We start from the raw sequence: 17,740 nt of genomic DNA on the forward strand, positions 1-17,740 counted from the left end.
TTGTGTGGGTGACCCACAATCTGGAGAATAATACCAAAGAAATTCTCTCACTACTGTGAAGGTTTGGAGCCTCATGTCAGGCTTCCCAGCCTGGGGATTCAGCAAAGGGACCGGGAATCCACAAGGAATCTAAAGACCAGTGGGATTTGATTATAGAACTTCCACACAATTGGGGAAAACAGAGACTCCACTCTTGGAGGGCAAAACAAAATCTTGCATGCATCAAGACCCACCAAGACTGCTTCCCCCCTCTGTGGGGAAATAAGAAGTGATCCCAAAGGAGACTGACCAGTCCTACCCGCTAGTGCTAGAGAGTCTTCTGTGGAGGCATGGGTCTGCAGTGGCTCACCACGGGGACAGGAGCAGTGGTAGCAGCAGTAGCAGTCCTGGAAGATGCTTCTCGGTGTAAGTCCTCTTGGAGGTTGCCAGTAGAGCCGATAGACCCCAGGACTGGATCACCTCAGGCCAAACAACTAATAGTGAGGGAGCATAACCCCACCCATCAGCAAATAATTGGGTTAAAGTTTTACTGAACATGGGCCTGTCCACTAGAGCAAGACCCAGTTTTCATGCACCCCAAGTCTCTCCCATCAGATGCTTACACAAGCTTCTTAGTCTCATCCACCAGGGGGCAGACAGAAGAAGCAAGAAGAACCACAATCCCACAGCAGCTAGAACAAAAGCCACATTACAGAAAGTTAATCAGAATGAAAAAGTAGAGGTTTATGTCCCGGATGAAGAGACAAGATAAAATCCCAGAAAAACAATCAAATAAAGTAGATACAGGCAACCTTCCAGAAAAAGACTTCAGAATAATGAATAGTAAAGATGATCTAGGATCTTGGGAAAACAATGGAGAAGATGCAAGAAATGTTTACCAAAGACCTAGAAAAACTAAAGAACAAATAGATACACTAGAAGAAATCAATAGCAGAAAAACGGATAAGTGACCTGGAGGACAGAATGGTGGAAATCACTACAGCACAACTGAATATAGAAAAAAGAATGAAGAAAAGTGAAGATAGCCCAAGAGACATCTGGGACAACATGAAACACAACATGAATAGGGGGTCCTATTTAAACAGCATTCACATTATAGGGGGTCCTAGAAGGAGAAGAGAGAGAGAAAAGACCTGAGAAAATATTTGAAGAGATAATAACTTAAAGCTTACCTGACATGGAAAGAGTCAGTCAGGTCCAGGAAGTACGGAGTCCCAGGTAGGATAAACCCAAGGAGGAACACACGAAGACATATAGTAATCAAAATGATGAAAATCAAAGACAAAGATAAAACATTAAAAGAAACAAAGGAAAGATGATAAAGGTTATCAGCTGGTTGCTCAATGGAAAATCTACAAGCCAGAAGGGAATGGCATGATGTATTTAAACCGATGAAAGGGAAGAACCTACAACCAAGAATACTCTACCCAGCAAAGACTTTCATTTAGATTTGACAGAGAAATCAAAAACTTTCCAGAAATCAAAAGCAAAAATTAGTAGAATTCAGCACCACCAAACAAGTTTTACAACAAATGCTAAAGGAACTTCTCGAGGCAGGAAACAAAAAAGTAGGAAAAGACCTATAAGAAATAAACCCAAAGCAATTAAGAAAATAGTAATAAGATTGATCATACATATCGATAATTACCTTAAATGTAATTGGATTAAATCCACCAACCAAAAGACATAAACTGGATGGGCAAATGAAAACATGTGCATGTATGAACTTTCACTTACCACATCAGTCTACTTAACCCACCAACTTATATGTAACTATTTATATTGTTAGGTTAATCATGTTTCCATTATGACTTGCCATTGTAGTTATCTTTTATTTTTTGTCTGGCTATTGATTGTGAAAACTGATAAACATCTTTTACTATTGTGATTATGTAAGTGTTATTCGCCTAATACCATTGGATCATGGTCAGTACCATTGGTCAGTAGAAAGTAATAGAATTCTATATCACTAAAACTACCATTTAATACAAAAACTTGGAATTACTTTTTAAAATCCAGATGCATATCAGAATTCTCTTGGAAATTTTGAAAAATAAAAATGTCCAGGTATTGCTTTTTTCTCCAAAGCTCCAATTGTGCTTCTAATGAGAAGGCATGTTTAAAAACAACTGGACTATATGATGACCTTTTACTTTTATCTAGTTTGTTTTACTTTTTCTGTTTCATATTTAGTGCGCCCATTTCATTTAGTTTTTGTTTTCCAATTTCTCCATCTCTTTTTTTGTTGTTGTTATTGTTCTTTCTCAAACCTTTATCAAAGGTAGTAGAAAAGCTTTTGTATACATATATATAGTGTATGATATATATGTTTTTAGAAAATTTATGAATTTTTGCTGAGCTAAAAGATTTATGATATTTTGATTCCACTTGTTTGACTTAGTATGAATAGAATACTAGATTTCTAATTTATATTCCCTCAAAACTTTGAATATAGTTCCATGTATTTTGGCATTTAGTATTACTGCTAATAGTCTAGAAAATTTATTATCTTAGTAATTTAAAAAAAAATTGAATGAGGCTTGAAACTTCTAATTCAGTTCTGAGGATATAAAGAATACTATGTTGTTAGTATTCTTACTACTTACAAAGTTACTATGTTGTTGTTAGTTCAACAACAACAAAAGAAAAAAAACAAGAAATTAACATGTGATACAGTATTATTAACTAAAGTACAGATTTTGTTCAGATTTCACAAAATTTTATGGAAGTGTCCATTATTTGTTTTCATTACTTATTCAAGACTCCACATTGTATTTAGTTGCATTGAGCAGCTTCAGCTGCATGCAACAAATTCTAGTAAATTCTCTTTTCATTTTTATTATATTACAAATATTTTCTAGTTTTCCTTGTTATGGCTTCTTAGATACACCCATCATTTAAAAGTGGACATTTAATTTCCAAACCCATGGGATTTTTAAAAAATGTGTTTGATATTAATTTTTCATTTTGATACAGGAAATGGCAACCCACCCCAGTATTCTTGCCTGGAAAATCCCATGAACTGAGGATCCTGGTAGGCTACATTCCATGGGGTCGCAAAGAGTCAGACATGACTGAGCGACTTCACTTTCACTTTGTAATTTCAATATGTCTTCTATGCAATCACCCTCTGTATTTTTTCAGTCTTCTAACTTTATTGAGGTTTTCAGTGGCTAAGTCAAAGATCTCTCTTGGTAAATGTCACATTGCACTTGAAAATATGTTGGTTATTTTCAAATACAATTTCTAATATAATTCTACAATGATAAGGGAACAAACTGTATGATTTCAATACCTTTAGACCATGAAATTTTTGCACCTTGTTTTATGTCTCTGTATATGTTCCAGTGTCTCCTAGTTTATAGTTTATGAGAACTTGAATAGAATTTGTATGAAAATTGTATAAATCTTGATTATACTGAATTGATTCATAGTGCTTTGCAGATCTATGTATCCTTCTACCTCTTTGTATAATCATTCTAGTAATTTTTGAGAGTTTGATATTGAAACTCCAACTAAAAATCTTAATTTATCTACTTAAGAATACAGTTGTGGTATATAGAGGAATTATATGTAACCTTGTTCTGTACTTCCTAACTCTCCTGTAAATCTGTTATACCTCCATTGTTTAAAAAATTAAAAAACTATTAAAAAAAAGAAAAATAGAGGATGGTAAGAATTATGGGAAGATGTTTCTAACCATAAGTGAATAAAGAGTCCAGGGTTGTCAAGTCTTTCTTGTTTTCAAAACAAGTTGAGAATCACTATTTTTATGTAAATTGTCTGAATTTTTAGCACAACTCAGACTTAACATGACTGCCAATTTTAAACTTTTGGCTAAAAGAGAAATACATATTATCTTCCTGGCTACTACATAATTTGCAAGGCTTATTATTTTACCAATCAGTTTTTTTCTTCACAGTACAGAAAATAATGTAGCTTTTTAGAAGAGATTTTTTCCACAGCAGGGTTTGGAAAATGAAAATGGGAAGTGTGTGCAGGCCTGTCCCAAGTTAGAAAGCAGTTCATTACATGCCTTCTTTTAGTTGCAAAAGACCCAGGTAAGATTCTGAAATTACTACTTGCAAAGATATTTAAACTGTTAACAAATGGCCTTTTTTTTTTACTTAAAAGTTGTTTTTTGTAAGTAATTAAACCTTTTTTTTATTTTCAATGTTTGAAACATGAAAGCACTATTATATAATAAATGCATTGTTTTAGAACTATTTCTGTGTTGAGATTTTTTTTTAATATACTACCTAATTCTGTTCTCTGCATTGTTTTAAATATAGAGCATTTGAAGAAAAACGAAAAGAACAAGAAGAAAGAGAACACCAAATCAGAGAACAGATACTTCAACAACGAAAACAGAAGGTTGAAGAAGTTACTGAAAAATTCCAGCGTGCCCATATTCCTTTTTCACAGCGGAGGAGAACAGGTGCCTTAATTTCTAGAGCAATATAAAAATAAAAACGAAAGTTGTAATCACATTCAACTTGAGTAGACAGTAAAATAAATTAAGAAACAAAGTGGAAATTCAGCCTATATGTTTTGAATAATAAGACTTTTTCCAAATGGAAAATTGCAATTTGATATAGGTTTAATTTGAAGAATTAATATTTTGTTGGATCTGTTGGTAAATTTGAAAAGCATACAAGTTTGATTATACTTCATACTGGCTTACAATGTGTTGTCTTTTTAAAACTGATTTAGTAAATAGCTTAACATTAAAATACAATTTAACATTTAGATTTAATAAGTTAATATCAGATTCATTTTGGCATTTTGTCCACATTTTTGTTCAAATTCACATTTGAGAGACCAGCAAAATAAAGAGATCCATAAAGAGGGTACATAATCCAACAATCTAAAACTGGAGCCAATTAAAAATTTTAAAATGATTATGTTTGATTCTTCAGTATCACATCTACATTTTTATGCCTTAAATAGTAACACAGAATTAGCAACAAAATGTCAAAGCTTCAGAAAGAAAAAGGACAAGCAGAACCTTTGAGTATTTAGCAAACACATGTTGTGCTGCTATATTGTACACCAGTCTGGGGTAAGCAAAGATGCCAAGATACAGAAAAATCTAATTGTACTCTGCTGTTAAAGACCTCACAGTTTATTTTGGAGATGAGAGTAATATAAACAAGTAATGTCAATAAATCTAATTGCTGTAGTAGCAGAATGTGTAAAGTACTATGGAGCACAAAGAACACTGGACATATATAGGAACTTGCAGGCTATCATCCCTGAAAAAATGACTTAATTTGAATCTTAAAGAATAAGCATTTTGCCAAGCAAAGAGGCAGTTTTTAAAATCCCAGACATAAGGAACAACTTTTGCAAGTAAATTATGAATTGCAAATCCAAAGTGTATCCAAAGCATAGGATGGGAAAAAAAAAAAAGAAAAGAAAAATGGATACAAGACTAGAAAAATGAATTGGGACAATTCTCTAAGAAATTTGGATGCCATGCTAGGAATTTCATCTCTATCCAATATGCAGTCCACTTAAAGTTTTTTAACTGGAAAGCAAGCCTTTACTATGTCAATAAGAGAGCTTACTGAACGAAAGAGCACCTGGTAACACTGCTAAAATTAATATAGCTTAAACGTGATAGAGGTTGCTTTTTCTCTTGTATAATGTGAAATACTCAGGTAGGCAGTCAGGAGCTGGTCTGAAGATCATGCAATGCCACAGGGAACCCAGACTCCTGTCTCAGTTCAGCTACCCTTAATATATGATTTATAGCTTCACCTTCATTGGTCACATGGTAACAGCTAGAGCTCCAGCATCATGTCACTGTTGTCAGCATTGTAGACAGGAAGGAAGAAATATATAAAGGAGAGAAGGGTGTACCTCTGAACTCCTGTTAAATTGTTTTCCTAAAAGCCCCCATCTATCTGCTTATATTAATATGTAATTGGCAACTCCATCTGCAAGGGAGACTGGAAAATATAGGGGTACTTAATTGAAGTATTGATTTACTTTTTTACAATATTCTAGAACTTTATTTTCAACAGTAAATAATTTCTTTAAACACATACATAACATACACAGAATATGAAAATTAAACTTAACGTTCAGAGTAGCAAAATCCTTGTTTACCATTTTAGTGTCTTTATTGTGGCTATATTGCCACCCCTAACAATATAGAGTGTGCTACCCAGGAATAAGGGCTTCCTAGGTAGCACAGTGGTAAAGAATCTATCTGCAAATGCAGAAGATACAGGAGACCTGAGTTCAATCCCTGGGTCAGGAAGATCCCCTTGAGTAGGAAATGCAACCCACTCAGGTATTCTTGCCTAGAAAATTCCATGGACAGAGGAGCCTAGCAGGCTATAGTCTGTGGGGTCACAAAAGAGTCAGACACAACTGAGCTTGCACGCACATCATCATTACGTACCAAAGAACAAAGGGAAAAATGGATATTAGGTAGGAAACGAGGGGTCTTTACTAAAAATTAGATTTGTTTGTTAGATAATTCTCAGTACAACATGGAAGCTGAATTGAAGTAGAGATATATTAAAGTAGACTAATAGTAGACTATTTCAGTATTTGTGGCAAGAAGTGTTAAGTTGCTAAATTAAAGCACTGCTCTTTATATAGAGATAGGAGGTAATATATTCAGGATATATAATCAATAGATTGAGTTACTGATTTATCAAGGGTGCTGGAACAAAGACTAGGAGAACAGTGCCCCTAGGACTTAGCAGAAAACCTCACAAATATTTAGCACTCGATAACTACTTTGTTAATGAATTAATTATTTTCCTGGATGATATTAATCAAGACTACAAATAAAGGAAAAGAATTAGGTTAGAGGTATGAAAGATCATTAAGTTTTAAATGCATTGACTTTGAGTCTTCCTTGATTCATGCAAATGAGGAAATCAAGTCAACAACTAGAAAAGTCTAACTGAAAATTAAGAAAAAAATATAGAACAGAAATTGTATTTGAGTCACCGATGAAAAGATACATAGTTGGTAAAGGAAGCTATGTGCAAAGATAAGGTGAATATTAGATATAGAGTACAGATTGAAGATAGAGCCTAAAAATAAGACCTAAATGCACACTAGCATTTATTATAGGTAGAAAAAAACTGAAAATGGATTTTGAGAAGTAGTTATCAGGAAAACAGGATGGGAAATAAAAGGAAATAAAGAAAATTGTATAAGAGGCAAAAGAAAAGGTAGTTTTTCTTAAGAAAGAGGATGTACTTAGTTGTGATAAATGCCTCAGAATACTCACCCCTCCTGGGTATCCTTTACCCAGAAAGAGTGCTGACTACCCAAGGGCATAGGTACAGAGTCAGAAGTGTTAGTAAAAACAAATGGCATGTACATTCACTCAGTGGAATATTATGCAGCTATTGAAAGAAGAGGAAACAGTTTGCAGACTGATATGGAATGATGTCCAACAGACATAGATTTACCGTGAAGTCAATAAGGTTCAAGTTTCAGGAACTCTCTCTGTCATGGTCCCTACATCTAATTTTGTATTAGTAATTTTGTATTATTTTTTTCTTAATTGGGCCCTCAAATTGTGTAAGCCTTATACTTTCATAAAACCCGGATCTACCCCTGATTTCCAGGATTTGTTGTTGTTCAGTCATTGTGTCCAACTCTTTGCAACCCCATGGACTGAGCATGCCATGCTTCCCTGTCCTCCACTATCTCCCTGAGTTTGCTCAAACTCAGGTCCGTTGAGTCAGTGATGCCATCCAACCATCTCATCCTCTGTTTCCCCCTTCTTCTCTTGCCCTCAATCTTTCCCAGCATCAGGGTCTTTTTCAATGAGTCGGCTCTTCACATCAGGTGGCCACACTATTGGGGCTTCAGCATCAGTCCTTCCAATGAATATTCAGGGTTGATTTCCTTTAGGATTGACTGGTTTGATCTCCTTGCAGTCCAAGGGACTCTCAAGAATCTTCTCCAACACCACAGTTCAAAAGCATCAGTTCTTATACCCAGCCTTCTTTATGGTCCAGCTCTCACATCTATACGTGACCATTGAAAAACCATGGCTTTGACTAGATGGACCTTTGTTGGCAAAATATGTCTCTGCTTTTTAATACAATTTCCGGGATATATTTTTTATTAAGTATAAAAATAAGGTTCAGATGAGTATACTTAGTATTCTGACTTCTTTGTAAGAAAAGGAAGAAATTAGAATGTATGTTAAGAGAGGAGATCAAGATGGTGGCATAGGAGGATATGGAACTCACCTCCCCCAACAAACACATCAAAAATATATCTACATATGGAAAAATTCTTGCTGAAAACTAACTGGAAACTGACAGAAAGACTCCTATACAACTAAGGCTGAAAAAAAAGATCCTCATAGAATAAGATAGGAAGGAAAGAGAAGCAGTCAGTTGGGGACCTGTGTCCGGAGGCATACCCAAAGGAAAAGGGAGATTACACAGGCAGAAATCCTCTTGAGGGAGTGAACGGTTCAAGCCACATATTAGACCCCCCATCCTGGTATCCAGCACAAGGGAGATGAGCCCCTAGGCTGATTGGAGGGCTGGTGGGACTAACAGGAGGACTGCAGGAAGCCTGGACTCCACTTGGGAGGAGTGCACAAGGAGTGCACTTATTCCCAAAAGAGGGCAGAAAAGACAGATTGAAACTGCGCAGTTGACTGGCTGGTCTCCTGAAACTGCTCTGGAGTATGCAGAGCTCCATACTGGAGTGAGGGTTGCCCTAGCCAAGGAAGAACTCAGCCAGGAGACACAGAGGTAGCTCAGAACCAAAGTGGCATCTTTTGGGCAAGGACAGCCATTATGGGCACTTGCACAGGCAGCACATCAGAAGCAGCCTAAACTTTATGTGGCCAAACTGTTGCCACCTGCACCTGGTCACACACTAGGAGCTCATACTGGCCCCTCTTGCTCCAGCACTGCTCACCTCCGGGGCCAGAGTGCTGATGTTGGGAGAGAGAAAAGCTCATACCTGACTAGCTCAGACCTGCTCCTTGGGGCTTCTATTCCAGGAATTTGGGACCCAACCCTGGACCTGATAGGGTGGTGATAGTCCCTGACAACAGAGGAAGCCCTAGCTCTGGCCCTAGCCCCTCCTCCCCAGCCTCAATCCTTCCAAAGTGATATGGAAGCATGCCCTGTGTAATATGGAAGCACAGTGTGAGAAAAGATGTGACCTGTGTTCATGTCAAATCCAGCTCTCCCACCAAAACCACTGGACACACAGGCGGTATAGGGTTGCTCCCACAAAAGAACACCCCTTCAAGACAGCAATTGGCAACTGTTTCACCTAATTTCATAGAGATGGAGACTGTTAAGCAAATTGAGAAAACAGAGGAATTGATCTTAATGGAAAGAGCAAGAGAAAAAAAAATGAAACAGAAAGTTTACCAGAGGATTCAAAGCAATAGTGATAAGAATACTAACTGAATTAAGGAAAATATATATAATGGAATATTCAGTTCAGTTCAGTCACTCAGTCCTGTCCAAATTCTTTGTGACCCCATGGACTGCAGCACGCCAGGCCTCCCTGTCCATCACCAAATCCCAGAGCTTACTCAAACTCTGTCCATTGAGTCGGTGATGCCATCCAACCATCTCATCCTCTGTTGTCCCCTTCTCCCGCCTTCAGTCTTTCCCAGGATCAGGGTCTTTTCAAATTAGTAATTTCTTCACATCAGGTAGCCAAAGTATTGGAGTTTCAGCTTCAACATCAGTCCTTCCAATGAACTCCTAGAACACCCAGGATCTCCTTTAGGATGGACTGGTTGGATCTCCTTACAGTCAAAGGGACTCTCAAGAGTCTTCCCCAACACCACAGTTCAAAAGCATCAGTTCTTCAGCGCTCAGCCTTCGTTGTGGTCCACTGTCACATCCATACCTGAATACTGGAAAAGCTATAGTTTGACTAGATGGACCTTTGTTGGCAAAGTAATGTCTCTGCTTTTTAATATGCTGTCTAGGTTGGTCATAACTTTTCTTCCAAGGACCAAGCGTCTTTTAATTTCACAGCTGCAGTCACCATCTGCAGTGATTTTGGAGTCAAAAATAAATAAAGTCTCTCACTGTTTCCATTGTTTCCCCATCTATTTGCCATGAAGTGATGGGATGAGATGCCATGATCTTAGTTTCCTTAATGTTGAGTTTTAAGCCAACTTTTTCACTCTCCTCTTTAACTCTCATCAAGAGGCTCTTTAGTTCTTTGCTTTCTGCCATAAGGGTGGTGTCATCTGCATATCTGAGGTTATTGATATTTCTCCCAACAATCTTGATTCCAGCTTGTGTTTCATTCAGCCCAGTGTTTCTCATGATGTACTCTGCATATAAAATAAATAAGCAGGGTGACAATATACAGCCTTGACGTACTCCTTTTCCTATTTGGAACCAGTCGTTGTTCCACGTCCAGTTCTAACTGTTGCTTCCTGACCTGCATACAGATTTCTCAAGAGGCAGATCAGGTGGTCTGGTATTCTGATCTCTTGAAAAATTTTCCACAGTTTGTTGTGATCCATACAGTCAAAGGCTTTGCCATAGTCAATAAGTCAGAAGTAGATGTTTTTCTGGAACTCTCTTGCTTTTTCCATGATCCAACAGATGTTGGCAATTTGATCTCTGGTTCCTCTGCCTTTTCTAGATCCAGCTTGAACATCTGGAAGTTCACGATTCACATACTGTTAAAGCCTGGCTTGGAGAATTTTGAGCATTACTTTAGTAGCGTGTGAGATGAATGCAATTGTGCAGTAGTTTGAACATTCTTTGGCATTGTCTTTCTTTGGGATTGGAATAAAAACTGACCTTTTCCAGTCCTGTGGCCACTGCTGAGTTTTCCAAATTTGCTGGGATATTGAGTGCAGCACTTTCACAGCGTCATCTTTTAGGATTTGAAATAGCTCAACTGGAATTCCATCACCTCCACTAGCTTTGTTCATAGCGATGCTTCCTAAGGCCTACTGGACTTTGCATTCCAGGATATCTGGCTCTAGATGAGTCATCACACCACCGTGATTATCTGGGTCGCGAAGATCTTATTTGAACAGTTCTGTGTATTTTTGCCACCTCTTCTTAGTATCTTCTGCTTCTGTAAGGTCCATACCATTTCTGTCCTTTATTGAGCCCATCTTTGCATGAAATGTTCCCTTGGTATCTCTAATTTTCTTGAAGAGATCTCTAGTCTTTCCCATTCTATTGTTTTCTTCTATTTCTTTGCACTGATCACCGAGGAAGGGTTTCTTATCTCTCCTTGCTATTCTTTGGGACTCTGCATTCAAATGCAGTATTCAAATGGGTATATCTTCCCTTTTCTCCTTTGCCTTTCACATTTCTTCTTTTCTTAGCTATTTGTAAGGCCTCCTCAGACAACCATTTTGCCTTTTTGCATTTCTTTTTCTTGGGGATGGTCTTGATCCCCTGCCTCCTCTACAATGTCATGAACCTCTGTCCATAGTTCTTCAGGAACTCTGTTTATCAGACCTAATCTCTTGAATCTATTTGTCACTTCCACTGTATAATTGTGTTTGCTATGACCAGTGCATTCTCTTGGCAAAACTGTGTTAGCCTTTGCCCTGTTTCATTGGGTACTCCAAGGCCAGATTTGCCTGTTCCTCCAGGTATTTCTTGACTTCCTACTTTTGCATTCCAGTCCCCTATAATAAAAAGGGCATCTTTTTTGGGTATTAGTTCTAGAAGGTCTTGTAGGTCTTCATAGACCCATTCAACTTCAGCTTCTTCACCATTACTGTTTGGGGCGTAGACTTGGATTACTGTAATATTGAAAGGCTTGCCTTGGAAATGAACAGAGATCATTTTGTCATTTTTGAGATTGCATTCAAGTACTGCATTTCGGACTCTTTTGTTGCCTATGATGGCTACTCTGTTTCTTCTAAGGAATTCCTGCCCACAGTAGTAGATATAATGGTCATCTGAGTTAAATTCACCCATTCCAGTCCATTTTAGTTTGCTGATTCCTAAAATGTCAGTGTTCACTGTTCCAATTTGCCTTGATTCATGGACCTAACATTCCAGGTTCCTATGCAATATTGCTTTTTACAGCATCAGACTTTTACTTCCATCACCAGTCACATCCACAACTGGGTGGTGTTTTTGCTTTGGCTCCATCTCTTCATTCTTTCTGTAATTATTTCTCCACTGATCTCTAGTAGCATGTTCGGCACCCTCCAACCTGGGAAGTTCATCTTTCAGTGTCCTATCTTTTTGCCTTTTCATACCATTCATGGGATATTGAACAGTAATGGAGTATTACTTGGCCGTAAAAAGAATGAAATTCCACTGTTTACAACAATGTGGATGGACTTAGTGTTATGCCTATTAAAATGTCATAGACAAACTTACATTTAAAAATAAATATGTTATCACTTTATGAAAATCTTTAAAAAATAAATGAATCTATGTTTAAAAAAGCAAACAAGACTTCCCTGGTGGTGCAGCATTTAGCAATCTGCCTGTCAGTGCAGGGGACATGGGTTCAGTCTCTAGTCCGGGAAAATTCCACATGCCGCATAGCAACTAGGCCCACATGCCACAACTACTGAGGCCGCCCTCTGGAGCCTGTGCTCTGCAACAGGAGAAGCCACTGCCGTAAGCCTGCACACTGCAGCCAAGAGTAGCTTCCGCTCACCACCACTAGAGAAAGCCTGCACAAAGCAACGAAGACCCAGCAGCAGCCCAAATAAATAAATAAAAGTTAAAAAAAAAACTTAGAGATATAGAGAACTAGTGATTACCAGTGGAGAGAGTGAAAAAGGAGGGACAAATAGGGATATGGGTTAAAAGACACAAGCTACTATTAATATGAATAAAATAGTTAAGCAACAGGGATATCTTATACCTCACAGAGAAACATAACCATTATTTTTAACAACTTTAAATATAATCTATAAAAATATAAAATATCTGATTGCATACCTGAAACTAAGATAGTATTATAAATTAACTATACTTCAACTTTTAAAAAATATATATTTATGTATGTTTATATCTGCATAAACAGTGAAAGAATACACAAATACCAGTTAGAGCAAAACTTCCAAATTTGTATTATATTTTTTAGTTTCTAAATATGTTACCTGTACAAAATATTAAATTAAAATTTTAAGAAAGTTTACAGTCATGAATGAAGAACAACAAAGCTGTGATAAACAACTGTTTACTTAATTGTCTATTCATTTAGTTTATTCTCAAATATTAGAGTTACACCAAAGGTTCACCCAAAATGCATGATAGCTAATGCTTCCCCTTGCTATGAAAAAGGGATGGATTGGGGGTTTTAATGAGGTCAGAAAATTGTCGGATTCAGAGAATTGTTGGAGTTAGACTATCAGGGCAAAAGAACTAGAAAGAGGAGCCTAGTAGTTTAAATGGAATAATAAAGCCCTGGTAAGTTGCTTCAGTCATGTCTGACTCTATGCGACCCCATAGACAGCAGCCCACTAAGCTCCTCTGTCCCTGGGATTCTCCAGGCAAGTATACTGGAGTGGGTTGCCATTTCCTTCTCCAAATAAAGCCCTAATACACAATAAATATTCAAAAAATGTAGACTTGAATATTCCTCAGTGAGTAGGAGGTACTGACTAGGAGATCATTAGATAATAGCAACAATAAATAGCAGTGAGTGTTTGTAAATGACCCAAGTTAGTTTTAAAAGTAGTTTTTAAATTCTCTTTGATAGTAAGTGGTGAGTGTTAATTAAAGCAAATCTCAAACTATAATCTAGCTCAACTAAACATTTTTTTTTTAACAAATCACACACAAAACAATCAGTGTAATTGTTCACTAAGTTCAATAAAGTCCCATCTCTATGTTATCTTAGGTGCTCTGACTACACTTTATGTGAAAGATCCATTTAGACTTACACAGTCACATTCTAGAGATAAAATTATGTGCCTTCTGGCACTGTACAATCAAGAATGTTCCTATTTAACAGCTGGAGCCAAGACTAATTAGAGGTCAAACCTCAATGCCATCTGTAAAGGTAAAGGGTATAGACTCCCTAGATTCTTATTCTCTGTTCATGCAAGGGTAGGGAGTGATTAAAATACTTTAGGGAAGTCCATCTGTAATTTCAACAAAGAAAGTTCATTTTTAATATCCATCAGGCTATGCACCTAGCCATTAATTTTACCAATAAACAATCATTTGGGATATTGCTTATGCTCATTAGAAAAACAATCAAAATCTAAAGCTTGATAGTTTCTGCCTCAAGAGGATTGGTCCTTAATGGTTAGAATATCCAGCAAACCATATCATAACTGGCAATTTTCACTAGTATTTTATGCAATCACCACTTGACTCTAGAGTTCAAGTTCAAACTAACCCATTCGTAATAATATACTGATTTTGCTTAAAAATTTTAAGGTGAATAACAAACATCAGAATCATGATGATATGGGTTTTTTTAAGGAAAAAGGAGAAAAAAATAATTTGGTAGCATCATTGAAGAGCTAGAAAGTCAGATATCCTATCTCCAGGCCTTCAGTTATTTGTAGTTACTTGTATCTCCACCTAAGAGGGCTGCAGGAAAGCAATACCCTTTAAATAGAAGGTACGTTTCAACTTGAACAAGAAGGTGTGTACCAAAGGGCACAGTGGGAATTCTTGGGAAAGTGGATACTTATGGGAGCTAGGGTTGGATTAGAGGTTGTGCAGAATGATATATGGATGAGTGCCCATATAATGTGTGACCCTGAACAAGTTACTTAGCTATGTTTCAGTTTCCTCAGTTGCAAATGGAGATTGGGGCTTCTCTGGTGGCTCAAACTATAAAGAATCTGCCTGAAGTACAGGAGACCCAGGTTCGATCTCTGAGTTGGGCAGATCTGTTAGAGAAGAGTATGTCAACCCACTCCAGTATTCTTTTTTTTTTTTTTATTTTATTTTTAAACTTTACATAATTGTATTAGTTTTGCCAAATATCAAAATGAATCCACCACAGGTATACATGTGTTCCCCATCCTAAACCCTCCTCCCTCCTCCCTCCCCATACCATCCCTCTGGGTCGTCCCAGTGCACTAGCCCCAAGCATCCAGTATCGTGCATCGAACCTGGACTGGCAACTCATTTATTACATGATATTTTACATATTTCAATGTCATTCTCCCAAATCTTCCCACCCTCTCCCTCTCCCACAGAGTCCATAAGACTGTTCTATACATCAGTGTCTCTTTTGCTGTCTCGTACACAGGGTTATTGTTACCATCTTTCTAAATTCCATATATATGCGTTAGTATACTGTATTTATGTTTTTCCTTCTGGCTTACTTCACTCTGTATAATAGGCTCCAGTTTCATCCACCTCATTAGAACTGATTCAAATGTATTCTTTTTAATGGCTGAGTAATACTCCATTGTGTATATGTACCACAGCTTTCTTATCCATTCATCTGCTGATGGACATCTAGGTTGCTTCCATGTCCTGGCTATTATAAACAGTGCTGCAATGAACATTGGGGTACACGTGTCTCTTTCCCTTCTGGTTTCCTCAGTGTGTATGCCCAGCAGTGGGGTTGCTGGATCATAAGGCAGTTCTATTTCCAGTTTTTTAAGGAATCTCCACACTGTTCTCCATAGTGGCTGTACTAGTTTGCATTCCCACCAACAGTGTAAGAGGGTTCCCTTTTCTCCACACCCTCTCCAGCATTTATTATTTGTAGACTTTTGGATCGCAGCCATTCTGACTGGTGTGAAGTGGTACCTCATAGTGGTTTTGATTTGCATTTCTCTGATAATGCCACTCCAGTATTCTTGCCTGGAGATTCCCATGGACAGAGGAGCGTGGCATGCTTCAGTCCATGGTGTTCCGAAGAGCTGAACACAACTTAGTGATTAACGCTTTTTTTTCTTTCAAAGGCCTTAGTGAGAATAAAGTAGTTAATACTTATACAGTGCTCAGAAATAATGTCTTTAACAATAAATGCTCAATAAATGTTAACTGCTATTTTTATATCTTCCCCTTTTCTTAATAAGGATATTTGTAAAATTTGTCAGAAATTTATGGAATTATGAGGCTAGATATAATGGGGTTTGCATACCAGATCAAAGAGCCTGGACATTTCTCAGATTTCATTTTTCCAAATAAGTATTCTTAAAATTGGTGATGAGAATTTTGAGATAACTATTTCTTATTGGGAAGTGTATGTTTAAATTTAAAATATACTGTTCAAAATAAATTTGTCACAAGAGTTTTAAGATAGTATTTTATCATTGACCAATTAAATTATGTATAAAGAGATTGTTGAAGTGATTCTGTACTATTTGATCTTTATTATTTCCTTAGTTCTTCAAAGACCAGTTCTTCCATTAGAAGATGCCCTCAAACAAATTCAGGAATCCAACTTAAAATCAGAAGTAAACCTTTCCTCTTCCCACAGACCAATAATAAACTGGAGGTAAGTAACTTATGATTATCATGTATAGTTACTAATATACAATAATTAAATAGCTCTCTAGTTGCTGAGTTTACAGGCCTTTTCATCAGTTACTCCTCACCTCTATTTTATAGTATACTGTTTTATTTTCACACATTGAATTGGAGTGTAATATTAATTTCTTCGAGAGTAAGTACAAATTTTAGTTTCTTGTCTTTAGTTTTAGTGTTGCCTATGTTGAGTAATTTTCTATGGGAGCTATAATAAAAACCATTTAAAAATAGTGATACTGGTTTTACTGAGAGGAAAAAAAGTTGAATAACAGTGATATAAATTTAGATAAAAAGAGTAACTTTATGATAGAAATAGGGTTTTCCTCACTGAAAATCTTTCCTGGATGGATATATTTTAAAAAGCTACTACAGTGCCCCCTGGTTCCTCTCTAGGTTAGTGTAAATGAATCATCTTGATTCAGTAGAATGGACCAACCAACTAGAGAGTACCCTCTGACATCCTGTATTTTCCATTTATTTACTATAAATGTTTCTTGAACCTACTATGTACACAGCAGTAGATCAGCCATTGTGAAGGGGATATGGAGAAATATGATATTCAAAAATATAATCCCAAGAGTATAATCTAGGAGAAAGTGAAATAATGCTTTAAAAATTATAGAACAGTACCAAATGGGTAATAATAATACTATTTAATGTTTACATATATAAAGATATATATACATAATTCATATGTAAAGTGTGTTAATATTTTAACTGTTTATAATGTATGTACTAAAGTATTTCCATTTTTAGAATACCTGTGGCAAACTGTTCCCTTAATCAGGTATAAGAACAATTAAATTCATTCTCTCAAGTCTTTATTATAGTTCAAGAAAGACCTCATGGAATAGAAGAATCTTCAGCAAAGCTTTGAAGAAAATAGGAGTTAATCGTGAAACAAGTGGGTAGATGGTATTCCAGACAGAGGGATGAGACTGTGGAAAGGCCAAGAGTAGTAGAAGGAATGATATGTTCCCGGAATAAGAGTATGGCTGAATAACAGAATGCAAAGTAGCAATAGCTTCACTAGATACGAGATTAGAAAAGTAAATACACCTGTATGCTAAGGAATAGAAGCTTTATCCTGAGAGTTTTCAGAGGAGTCAGTTAAGGATGGGTAATAAGATCAGCTTTTCCTGTTTAGACTTCCCTGGTGGCTCAGACGGTAAAGCGTCTGCCTACAATACAGGAGACCAGGTTCAATCCCTGGGTCAGGAAGATCCACTGGAGAAGGCAATGGCAACGCACTCCAGTACTCTTGCCTGGAAAATCCCATGGACGGAGGAGCCTGGTAGGCTACAGTCCATGGAGTC

The 17,740-nt window shown here is 36.9% G+C and overlaps 1 protein-coding gene across 5 annotated transcripts in view; it reads left to right on the forward strand.

The window, feature by feature from the left end:
• Nucleotides 1-17,740, forward strand: part of CEP126 (centrosomal protein 126) — a 116,024-nt gene that overhangs the window by 42,352 nt on the left and 55,932 nt on the right. For 3 of the 5 annotated variants that reach the window (XM_070384317.1, XM_014476793.2, XM_070384318.1), the window contains exons 3-4: nt 4,293-4,438; nt 16,281-16,392. In XM_070384317.1, coding sequence (XP_070240418.1) covers nt 4,293-4,438; nt 16,281-16,392 — 258 coding nt within the window. Of the gene's footprint in view, nt 1-4,292; nt 4,439-16,278; nt 16,393-17,740 lie in introns of those variants that run through there. The other 2 variants (XM_070384320.1, XM_070384319.1) reach the window with 2 other exon arrangements.

The sequence above is a fragment of the Bos mutus genome, chromosome 15 (assembly GCF_027580195.1).
Source record: "Bos mutus isolate GX-2022 chromosome 15, NWIPB_WYAK_1.1, whole genome shotgun sequence".
In the NCBI taxonomy this organism is placed as follows: domain Eukaryota; kingdom Metazoa; phylum Chordata; class Mammalia; order Artiodactyla; family Bovidae; genus Bos; species Bos mutus.